The sequence below is a fragment of the Amphiprion ocellaris genome, chromosome 24, assembly GCF_022539595.1.
Source record: "Amphiprion ocellaris isolate individual 3 ecotype Okinawa chromosome 24, ASM2253959v1, whole genome shotgun sequence".
In the NCBI taxonomy this organism is placed as follows: Eukaryota; Metazoa; Chordata; class Actinopteri; family Pomacentridae; genus Amphiprion; species Amphiprion ocellaris.
In genome coordinates this window covers 9961287-9973882 of record NC_072789.1, presented here as the reverse complement: position 1 = coordinate 9973882, position 12596 = coordinate 9961287, and the positions used below count along the sequence as shown (strand labels likewise).

Sequence of the window (12596 nt, the reverse complement as noted above, 5' to 3'; positions counted from 1 at the left end):
TAAAGAAACTCAAAAATGTGACGATTTTAAGCTAAGTTCTGCAGTGCTGAGAGCTGCTGCTGCTGGTGTTTCAGTATAAATCCTGCTCTTGCATTTTGCTTTTAAATTCATAAAAATCTCCCTGAGCCCATCGCCGGCTAGCTGGTGCAGTTCTTAGCTTAAGGAAAGGGAAACGGTGGAAAAGGGCAGCACTGACTCAGCTGTCTTTTTATGTTTACAGATTAACAAACGAAGCGTGATTTTCAGACAAATGGCAAAAAGAAAAACAAAGCGACAAAGAAGCCTCGACTCACCGTCATAGTAGACGATGGCTCCCACCAGCTTGTCCTTCTTCAACATGGGGAACAGCTCCAGGGCTTTGGTTTTACTGAGGACGTAGCTGCTCTTCAGGCACTGGATCCCGGCCACCAGGTCGTACATCTTGATCCCTGCCCAGTAGTAAGGCAACTGCCACCATCTGGGAGGAAAACGCAGGGATTCAAGTCAGGAGGAAAACTTTTGTCCCACTACCTGCATGTATTCTGGGTTCATTTCTACCCCCTGAAACCAAAACGTCATCAAATTTGCAAAAAGGACTTGGTTTGCTCAAACCAGAATCTCTAAATGGAGGATTTATAGTTGGTAGAATCACCATTTTTTTTCCCACAGACAAAATGTGCATTAGTTTTTTTCAATCTTTTTAAGATAGATAATGAAAGACCTTCAACTTTTGTTGTTTCTTTCTCTATGATTTATAACTTTATCACACAGCACAGAAGGCTTTTCTGAGTTCTCTCTCCTCCTTCATGGTCCTTCTGTTTCTATAGAGGTGCAGGACTTTATATTGCAGTGAAACATGAACCCACAGTGAGGAAAAACAAGAGGAGCATGGGGTCACTTACTTGTAAACAGGCAGCATGATGGGCAGTGGCGCCGACAGGTGAGGAGCGATCTCCAGCAGGTTGGCTCTCTCGTGTAGGGCTTCTTTCACCATCATGTACTGATAAAGGAGAAGAATGAAGATAAGAGACAGAAGGAGATGGAGAAGAAAAAGAAGAAGATGAGGAGGAGGAGGAACCTGCTCGTAGTCCAGCTGCATGATGGCCTTCTGGAGGTAGCGCACGCCACCGTGGATGAGTTTGGTGCTTCGGCTGCTGGTACCCGAAGAGAAGTCATTTCTCTCTACGAGGGCAGTCTTGAGGTCTGGAGAAAAATGACAAAATGGACCCATATTTATAGATTTTTCAAAGGGGATTTCCCCACCTCTTATCTGCAATATTGCCGTCTAATATCCTGTTTTAGCTCCCGTCAAACTTGCAGTCTTTTCTGTTAATCTGACGGCATCTGAAAGTGTCGGCTTCATGTCTAGAAGTCGCGACGACAATCTAATCAGCACAATATCAGGTCTGCATGCGGCCACATATTAATCCTCAGAACCCCAAATCCCACCAGCAGGTTTGAAAGGCATGCTATCTTGTATTTACTTGCCAAAATTACACCATTTGTCAGAGCAAAAACCTGCAGCATTCCTTAAAGCACTCGTGGGAAAATGCACTAAATCTAAGCTTCAAATTGTGATATTTACTCATAATCGCCATATTCGACATGTTTTATTCAAGAATTCACTGAAAAAACTAACCATTTGCTTCATACAGATTCTGGAAAAAACTACTGGAAAAAAATTCTGCATGAGGCCATTCGAGACTCAGCTGTGACGACAATTCAAAGAGTTTTCAGCTGAACTGCAGGATGTGTTTAAACAGAGCAGAGAGGAGAAGAGTATGGAAACATGATAAAACACACTTTCACGTACTTTTAGGCTCTTACTTTGGTCACTATAGCAGCAAATCACACATGCTGTGCCTTGTGTTTTGTCAGAACAGTCTTTAACATCTAATTTTTCAGGATTTTTTAAATATTGGTCCTTATTTTTTTATTCAATTGTGATGTTTTTACATGCATTTCCCCATCAAATGCTTGCAGCAGAGATATATTGTGTAATTGTTTCGGGGAGATTGTCTGGAGTCTGACAATTAATATCACAACCACAATGGTGTGAGTCTGTGCAAAAATACATACTTAGTGACATCAACAACAACAAAATGTTGCAGAAGTGACAAACCAAGACAATGTTTCCAGTTCTAAAAAGAGATTTAATGATTTTTGGACCAAAAAAGTGACTGACATCTAATTTTATCCAACAAAAATCAATTCTTTTTTTGTATTAGCTTTGATTTTCTTCAGGAGTTACATGCCGATAAAGACATAAATGTAAATATGGAGGCTTTTAACTATGAAACAACAACAACCAGAATCCCAAATGCCCAATCAAATCCAGGGAAAAAAAGCCCAATGACAACTTATTGATGTTTAATTAAGAAAGATAATTAACAGCTGATATCTATCACATGTAAATTGTCAAATTTATGTTACTTTGAAACACTAATTTGAACAGAAAGTTGCAGACCAATACCTCGATCTGTATTTAAAACATTAAATTGGCTTTTTAACTGAATTTTTATCCACCTTGAGCTCAGGATTTCAGGGTTATGCTTCCAATATTTTAATAATTGGTGATTTAAAATACCATAGAGGACAGAGTAATGATCCTCACTTCATATTGTTTGTTGCTTCAACATAATTTCTTTAGAAGTTGATATAAAGTGAAAAAAAGCTTGATGAATTTGAACACAAAAATAATTTAATAAAAGCTGCAGCATCACAAAGATTTTTCTGAAATGTGACAAACAATAAAAATTGAATTAGATCTAATCAAAGCAGGGAACAAATTAGCACTCAGACTATAAAACTGTAGGAGTCCTGTTAAAGTCTGACTCTAACTAATTACTTTCCATAAACATGACTCTGATTACAGCCCACAGACTGCAGTGGAAATGCTCTGTACATACAGTGTACACCAGTGACCCAGAATGCACTGGGCTTCTACAGGGACAAGTTGTTCTGGTCTAAAACACCTCAAATACTTTTCGGGGAGACAGGAGATCCGACAGGCTGAGCTTGTTTGTTTACAACAGATGCCAAGAATGTGGAGGCCGAGGCGTGTTTTCAGCAAACAAAATCTAAACGGCATGCAGTCGTATATTAACTTTTAGATCCTCAACATCACAAACAAAAATGAGAAAATCATCAAAATGACACCATTTATCAGAGCAGGAAAAGTTGAAAACAGCAATAATCGTTGGATTTTCTAATATACAACAGTGCTTGACTAAATCATGTGGAATTAAAGAGCCTTAGGCTTAAAATCATGACCAAAATGACTTTATTCTAATTACAAATGACACCGTTTATCAGCGCTACAATCTAAGCATGGCTCCACATGCTATAGATAATTGACTATTTAAATTCTAAAAAAATGTACGTACTTGTTTCCTTTCTGTTGTGTTGAAACAAAACCTGCAGTTCAGCCAAAACATCTCTGAATTTTTATCACATGAATATTGGCTGAAGTTGAGTCATTTATAGCTTCACAGTTGCACCGAGTAGCGCAGAATTTTTAACATTTTACAAAATTTGGTTCTGGTAAAACTGTTTATTTTAGGCGAATTTTTAAATGCAAAAATGTAAAATAAAGTGATTTTGACAAAACATCACGATTTTAGGCTTAGATTTGGTTATTTTTCATTACAGAATGTTACACCACACATGATCAGCTCAAAGAAAGGTGAATATCTTCCATTCCTTTCTGTTTTTAGAGTTTCTGGCTCTGATAAATTCTGCCATTTTGCCTTTCAAACCTGTTGGCAGGTTTTGGGGTTCAGAGGGTTCAAACTGTTCGCTGATTTGTCGTTCTTTCTTTATACTTTCAACGTGTACTTTAAAAAAAAAAAAAAAAAAAAAAAAAAAAAAAAATCACCCTGCAATACAGAGCTGTTATCTGCAGCCAACAGAAACCAGTTTTACATTGTCTGCTACCTGAGCAGGTAGAATCAGCCTGAGACTGTTAAAAACATGGAGAACTTACTGCGAGTGACGGCATCTAAGGCACATCCGGCACCCGTCGCTCCTCCTCCGACCACCAGGACGTCGAACTCCTCGGTGTTCCTCAGCGCTGCCAGCTGGGCCTGTCGGGTCGGGAGCTCGTCGGCGAAGGGAACCTTCAGCTCTGCTTCTGCAGCCACATGGGCCAACCGGGCCTGAACGCAACACAAATACACGGGCAGCAGCACAAACACAATCAACACTTTCAGGCCTGAAAGAGACATTTCTGTGTTAAAACTAGAATGCTTCTATGTTAAAATCATTCCTTTTCTATGTTAAATTCTACACTGTATTGTAGAAAAGTAAGAAAATGCGGCAACACCTTCCTTAAGGAGCCTTTTGAAACACTATAAGCACATTATTCTCACCTCATATGAAGACGTGACATAACGCATAATGATGTGCAATCATTTTCATACATTATGGATTTGCTGTGCCTGTTTAATGACATTACTGTAAGCTAATAACATGCATTGTGGTAGATGGAGCAGGATGTATGTATCTGATTTCACATGGACCAAGAAAAGATTGGTGTTAATTGCACAGAAGGAGTTAATCTAAAATGCTGAAACTGAGCATAAAATACACTAATTTTTGAAGCTGTATTTGAATTAATGATAAGAGCAACCTGTTTGCTTTAAAATATTTAAAGAATTCTGAGCTTAGTTAAAAAAAGATCAGCCTATCAGTTGCTGGTGAAAGAAAATCTAGAAATATCTTTTCTTAACTACGATTTACGAATTTACGATCTACAAATTATTGTGTTTTAAGCTACCAACTCCATAAACAGTCCATAAACAGTCAAGAGCTGGAGACAATATTCAATAAACTGCATAGTTATTTATTACTTTAACCCTGTAAGACCCAAATTTAGAAAGAAATTTGCAAAAAATAAATAAAATTAAAAACAATAACTTTACTGTTCAAAAAGCCAAAATTAATGCTATGAACTGTATTTTAATAATGGAAAATTACTGTATTTTTAATGAAAAGGTTATTTTCTGTTATCTTACTGTATGTTTTGACATCTCAGCTGCAGGAAAATTCTTTTTAACTTTTGTGCTGCTGTGGTACCTCATGTATGCCTGTCTTTGTACTTTTACTCCACTTCTGATACTGTAACATTTTTTCTTTGCAATACTTCACTACTTCTACCTTCACTGCCTGATTTAGCGACTTCAGGGTGTATTTAAACAAATCAAAGATAAACCTCAACCTGGTTTAAGGAAGCTATTCTTGTTAAAAAGTGAAACAATAATGTGCTTACGGTGTCTCACATCATCTTTAGCTTCCAGGTGAAGTGTTGCTCATTAAAAAAAAAAAAAAAAAAAAAAACCAAAACAGGACAGATTCTGGGTATGATTAGTAGCAAAGCTGAGAGTTTACAGAGCTCTGAGGGTTACTACCTGCTGCAACATGCTGCTCGAAAAACACAAAATAAATCACATTCCACTCTTTGAACATCATTTACACCGATTGTTTGATTAGCAAAATAATTAATTTAAAGAAATAATCACAACTACAATACAAAAAAAGCTCTCCTCTGATATGAGGATGTGGAATTTCACTTCTAATGAAATATTTATTCATTTTTCTATTTAGCAGTTGAAGCTAAATGATTGCATCAAGCTGCTTTGAAGCCACCGCGGAAATTTGACTTGCAAATGGAAGCAGGCGTTTGTAATTTAAGGTCTGCAGCCTCCAAACAAGGCGATGATATAATCATTGTCTATTTTTGATGATGCACACAGACAAACAACAGCACAGAATTAAGTGCACCCCGTAATCAAGTTAGCAGCAGCAGCAAGGCCTACGCTAATAGCCAATCGGCCGCTGTCTTGAAAACTTCTCCAAGCCATATGCCCTTGCTAAAGGAGACAAGACGGACATTCATCTCATCAGCATTGCAATTACTGGGATTAGAGGCATGCATGATTACAAACTATTGTGAAAAATAATTATATTTCATCAGGGTCGACTTCTTGCTTACCAATCCGTGCTTTGGTTGGGAGGACGGCGACGGGCAAGAGAAGACATTATCGCACCGGGACACAAAACAAAGTTCACATTAGGTTGTGCAGTCAAATAAAGAGCGGCACGCTGAGTTGTGCCTAAAAATAAAGTCGGTTCAGAGGTCGCAGCTGCTCGTCGGGTCTCAAGGTGAAGCTGGAGGTTATTAAGGTTTGCACGAAGAAGCGGAGTTTCAGGTCAGCCGCCTTTAAAACTTTATCTGTTGTTCTCCATCTGCACTGTCAGGCAGCAAATCATAACTTTATTTAAAATATCAAATGGATTTTTAAAAAAAAAAAAAAAACAACTACATGCAGCAATAATTTACCGTTTCTGACACAAAAAACATGTTTTCTATCATACAAGTTTCACATAACATGTGAAATGCTAATTGACACCTTCAATGCTTCAGTTTCAGTTTATAAAGACTATTTTCTGGCATTTTTGCCTGCATTAGACAGTATAAGTGGAGATATAGCCTGGAAATGAGTTGGAAAATGGCTACAGATCAGCTTTTAGAAAGAGCTAAGCTAGCTGTTTCCCTCTATTTACTGTCTTTAAGCTAACTTAGCCTGTTGAAAGCAGCGGCTTCAAATTTACCATAAAGACATAACAGTGGGATCAATCTTCTCATGTAACTCTTTGCAAAAGCATAAAAATTGGGTAGAAAGAAAGTCAATATTCTAATTACGGTACAACATAAAGGAAAACGCTAATTGACACCTTAAGTAGTTAAATTTCTCTGTAAACAGTGTTTCTGCATTTTTGCCTTTTTGTACAAGGTCTAACTGGAGAAATGAGGGGAAGAGACCATATTAATGGAGCTAAGCTTGGAATTTCCAACTACTTTCAGTCTTTATGCTAAACTAATTCAGCTCTCTGCTAGCAATAGCTTCAAATTTGGCAAAAAGACATCACAGTGATATCAATCTTCTTGTTCAACTCTTTGCAAAAACATCAAAATGGGGTAGAAGAGAGTCAATATTCTCATTAAAGTCCAATTTATCTCAAGAAACTCACAAAAGATACATGAACTTAATTTTTTAAACGGCTAAGTAGTAAAAATATCAACTAGAATTTTAAAAAAGGATTGAAAAGGGGAGTAGTAAAGATGAAACTACAGATTAGCCTTGACAAACACCATAGCTAGCTGTTTCCCTTTATTTTCAGTCTTTATGCTAAGCTAACTTAGCTTGCTGCTAGCAGTAGCTTCAAATTTGGCGCAAAGACATCACAGTGGTATCAATTTTCTCATTCAACTCTTTGCAAAAACATCAAAATGGGGTAGAAAGAGAGTCAATATTCACATTGAAGTACAATCTATGTGAAGAAATACGAGCAAAAGACACTTGAGCTTAGCTTTGACAAACACCAAAGCTACGTATTTCCCCTTACTTACAGTCTTTATGCTAAGCTAAGTGAACTAACTGCTAGCAGTACCTTCATACATGGTCTACAGAGGTTGGATAGGACAGTCAATATTTGAGATAAAAACAGTAGTAGTATTACATTACTACAGTAGTAGTACAATTGACCTTTATTATTTAGAAACTAAGTCGGAAAACTCCTCCATGGAGGAGTGAGTAGAGTGGAAGAAAACATGTTGGGGTGGTTACTTCCAAAACAACACTGTAAAACCATGATGCTGTGAGAAGATCTGCTCATTTTATCAAAGCAGTTCAGTGACCTGATGCCTCCCTGTGCTGTGCTTCAATGAGAACACAAGAAAACACACCTTTGGCAGACTAAACACATTCCAACATCTAGATGGGACATGCCCTCTAAGGCACACCCTCCCTGTGAAGGAGATTTTTGTCCAGAAACGCTGCATTCAGAAGGCCTTAGTGGGTCTCCAGTGGTGTCCCGTAAAACTGGATCTTTATGCCCTCATAGAACATAAAGCGAACAATGTGTAAAAGTGGCTCCTGAAGCAGCAGCATCGACTCACCTGCGTCTTTCTGTACTCGATGAGCTGCGACAGGCCAAACGCCGCGGCGACCGCCCCGCCGCCGACCACCGCCGTCCGTTTCAGAGCCTTCCTGAACGCCATCGGCCCTGCGGATGGAGGACAGAGCTGCTGTGAGACTGACAGGGATCATGTGAGGAAAGCATGCAGGGAGTTAAGTAAAGACGGAGTGGGAGGATCTAAAAAGCTGCTCGTCGGGCTGCAGACACACCGACGTTCAAGTTTTTTCATCATCTGTGACATCTATACGATCAGATTGGTCAATATGGAAATTTACTGTTAGTTGCACTTTCTTAAAAATCATTTTGTTTGTCCAGCTGTGCAAAATTAACACATTTTATTAACTTTCTCTGCAATCATTTGGATCATCTGACGTACTTCTTCAGGATTAAGGGATTTTTATTCAGAAATGAACTCAAAATAAAGTGGGAGTTTAACAAAGAGAGGCAAACTTTTACTTGATTTCCTGCTGAAAAAAATTTATTAATTCATTAAAAAGAAATTAAAATGAACTAAATGGTTATTTAAAAAGGAAGTATAATGCTTTTGTACATTCCTTTAGTTTACATTCATTATTTCTATTTAATAATAATTATTATAATTTATATTTTAAAATCAATAGTAAAATTACATTAAAAAGTTTTAAATATATTAAATTATTTTTAATGAAATTATAATAGTTTTAAAAATTGTTTAAAACATTAATTATTAAATACAAATTATTGTATTGTAAAATATGTTTTATATTATATCTTAATTATTTTATATTACACATTACGCTAAAAAATAGAAAATTGTTAGTAAAAATAATTAAACTAACAATTAAAAATTTTAAATAAAAGATTAAATTAATTTTTAATAACAAAATGATAATATTTTATCCTATAAATTATTTTTAAATGACAAAATAATTATATATTGTCATTTTTAAAAAAAAATTAATAAAATTATCCTAAATTCATTATAAAAATTTAATTTAAAAATGACTTGCCTGCATTAGTTATTGTTAATTCTATTTAAAACAATAATTCATTAATTATTCACAACAAAATTATTACATTTTATACTATATGTTATTTTATATGACATAATAATTATATATTAATTGATATATTACAGAATTTCTTATAATAAAATAATTACTAAAAAATGAAGCTGAATTCATTTTAAAACTTAATTTAAAATCTGATTTGCCTGCGTTACCCTTGGTTTAATTCTATTTAAAACAACGGTTAATTTACTGAAGAAGCATTAACGTGTGAAACGCGGTAAATCCCTAACTATTAAATAAGATTATACAACCAGACAGCAAACAACACTGCAGCGTTATCTTTAACATGAACATTAATAGACAGTATAAGAGCAGCTGTTCAGGACGCTGGTTTCATATTTCTATAACGATCTTTACACCATGAAGAGCTGAACGGGACACCAGCGCTGCCTGGCAGGGTCCAGGCCTCAAATCCCACCAGGAGCAGCCCAAAAAAAGTATTTGCATTCCTACTTTAATGCACTTTGAATACAGGTTTCCAGGGAGCGGCCAACACTGAGGCAGATTCTAATGCATTTTAATAAAACCACAGCTACAGATGGCTCAAATGTCAATAAGCCAGTTTGGTGTAACTAATGACCGAATACAGCGCTAATGTGTCGGCCAGACGGCAGCAGCACAAATCTGGGTTTTTACTCAGTGTTTTTGTACTTTTATTAACCAAATTATGAACTGTGGTCTGTCACAGAAACTACAACTATTTAAAACAATAAAACTCAGCTTAAAACTTCTGTAAAATGAGTAAAGTGTGACATTCTCGCACCTGTATTTGCCTAAAATTGAACATCATTAGCATTTTGCACTTCATCCTACAACAACCAGACATGTTTCATGTCCTTTAACAGTTGAAATACAGCTTCATTCTATACTGACAAGGTTAAAAAAACAATATGAAATATCACTAGAAAGGGTCAGACATTGATCCAAATTTAGATTTTACAACTATGCTAATGTGAAACCAGAATTTAGGAATACAATCAGTTGATTAACAGAAAATGTAACTAATAAAAGAACAACTCAAGTCCTCGTCACCCATTTGTGTCACTTCTGCTTTTCTGTGCTTCATGTTTTCCTCTTTTTTGGCTGTTATGAATCAAAACATTAAGATAGATGATGTATTTCAGCTTTCATTTTCTTAATTAAACTATTAGTTGTTTGGTCCAAAAGGGTCAATTTTTCTCAAAGATGACTAAAGTCTTGTTTCGTCCAGTTTACCATCACAAAGAAGGACAGAAACCACAAAATATTTAGAGGTAAGAGACTGCAGTCACAGAATTTAGAGTTTTCTTTAAAAAAAAAAAATCAAACTGATCAATTGATTAGCTGTTAACTCCATAAAATGTCAGAAAACAGTTTAAAAAATGTCAAAATTTCCAGAAGTCTAAGATAAAAAAAAGTCTAAATCGGAAAATATTCACACTTAAGAAGCCAGAAGAGGAGAATTTAGACTTTTTATTCTTGTAAAGCTACTCACTCTCATATATCAAAATAGTTGGAGATTATTTAATAGTTGAAAAGTAATCTGAATTGTTGCAGCTCTACTCAACAATGAATCCTTTAGTCAAATGACAAATAGTTCAGTTAGAACAATTAGAGGATTAATTATTCGTTAAATAAAGCTTTTAATGTTAAATCCTGACCAACAGATTATTAGATCACAGACTACTTGCTTCATGTACAACAAATTAGACAATACATGCCATGTAGGAATATTAGGGGATATTTAGGGATGGAATCTAAGAACCTGTTCCACTTGAGAAGCGGTTCTTAAATTCTCAGATCTGTCAGCATCGTAGCTTCCATTCATAACAGCATTTTTTTTTCTCCACAGCTACATATTACAAAACTGTGACGTCAACCTCCTACATGTCTTTGTTCTCCTGATTCTACACCATGCAAAGACCAAAAAACAACTGCGTTTTTCCTGTAAACACGTATTTATGGTGCCCAACATGATAAGAATTGAGATTAAGAATAATAATTAAATGCTTTTAACCATTTTTGTTAATTGGAGCTTCATTTACTCATTTTTGCTTCAAAAATGGTCAGAAATATCAGATTTCTGTCAAATACGGTTATACAAACTCACTGGTTTTGCTGTATGTGGAATAAAATAACAACAATTTAGACTATTAACAGTAATTCAACCATTTTTGAACCAGTTCTGTTAATTGGTGTTTCATTTGCTCTAGCATATTCAACATTTCTGCTTATAAAATGATCAAAAATACCAGAAAACAGTAGATTTCTGTAAAATATGGTAACACAAACTCATTGGTTTTGCCGTACGTGGACCGATCTTACCGTTGTATGAAATCACCTCCTAAAGGTTGATTCTGAGTAGAAAAAAAGCCTGCAGCTGCTTTAGAAAATGAAAAAATTCCAGACAGATCGGTATGAAGAAAGGCAACAAATAAAAATGCTGATCACGCATTAGACAGTTCTTAACCTGATTTTAGTAGTTTCAGAAATCTCCTTAGTTGTTTTCTTTGCTTGGTGCAGGCCAATAATTTGACCCTTCTGAGACAGATTAACATCCTTTCTATGACCACAGGAAATGTCTTCTAACATGGTTGTTTAAGAAATGAGAAGCTCCTCACTGCATCAGCTGGGGTTCAATAAGTTGCTGCAACTGAAACTCATTCATCACTGCAGTAATTATCCAATGGAAGCTCTCACCTAATTGCTTAGTTAAATCCAGGTGGTGACTTTTTTTTTTTGGACCGGCAGTGGAACATGATAAAGTTCAGCTCATTTCTAGACCTGAACTCTGAAAGAAAAGTTACATTTTAGGTTTTTTTTGCCCCAAAACACACAGGAAATAAAATAAAAAGGATAATAAACATCTCATCCAAAGTTTCCTCTCCACTGAGGTACAGGTTAGGGTTCAGTCACCTTCCTCACACGTGAATTTATCGACCTTTGAAATGTACTGACAAATGTGCAAAAATACACTCTGGTGCACTATTACAGCTGAAAGTGACACAAATGTAATTTATATTCCATTAAGCAATTCATGCTACTTAAAGTGTCTCATCTCTGCAGTCAGATTTTTATTTAGTTTTCAAAATAATCTGCATTTTTGTGCTTTCTTTAATCCTTTCATCTGCACCAGGAGGAGCTCAGGAATTTCAACAAATCACTGATTAACTGTAACACTGCAGGCGACAAAAAGATTCTGAGCAGAACTGCAAACATGTCTCAGAATACGGATACATTTATAAAGCAGCAGACAGGTTGAATGTTTAAAAAACATCATAAAGAATATTCAGGACCACAAGTGAACCAGAACGAAATAAGAAACTGATTTCAGTCCTTTTTGGTAGTTTTTTTCTGCTGCATTTGGTAGCAACATAGCTGCTGCTGTGACCTGAAGTAAAGTCAGACTGAGTTCAAGTTAAGATTTTACTGTCAGATAAGAATTTAATTAAGAATCTATGATCTTGGGAACGATAAAAAGTTTAAATTTAGGGGGTTTCCTGAAGTCCAAACTGATGAATATCTTGTTTTGTCCAAAGATATTCAGTTTACTGTCACAGAGGAGGAAAGAAACCAGAAAATATTCACATTTAAGAAGCTGCAGTTACT

General features: G+C 35.9%; 1 protein-coding gene across 3 annotated transcripts in view; it reads right to left on the bottom strand.

Moving 5' to 3' along the window:
• The window catches only part of gpd2 (glycerol-3-phosphate dehydrogenase 2 (mitochondrial)), a 42953-nt gene that overhangs the window by 19186 nt on the left and 11171 nt on the right, over positions 1–12596 (bottom strand). For 2 of the 3 annotated variants that reach the window (XM_055008453.1, XM_023290362.3), the window contains exons 2-6: positions 7940–8046; positions 3965–4136; positions 1058–1182; positions 882–979; positions 294–457 (exon numbers count right to left, since the gene is read on the bottom strand). In XM_055008453.1, coding sequence (XP_054864428.1) covers positions 294–457; positions 882–979; positions 1058–1182; positions 3965–4136; positions 7940–8041 — 661 coding nt within the window. In that variant the 5' untranslated portion in view covers positions 8042–8046. Of the gene's footprint in view, positions 1–293; positions 458–881; positions 980–1057; positions 1183–3964; positions 4137–5971; positions 5981–7939; positions 8047–12596 lie in introns of all 3 variants that reach the window. The other variant, XM_023290360.3, reaches the window with a different exon arrangement.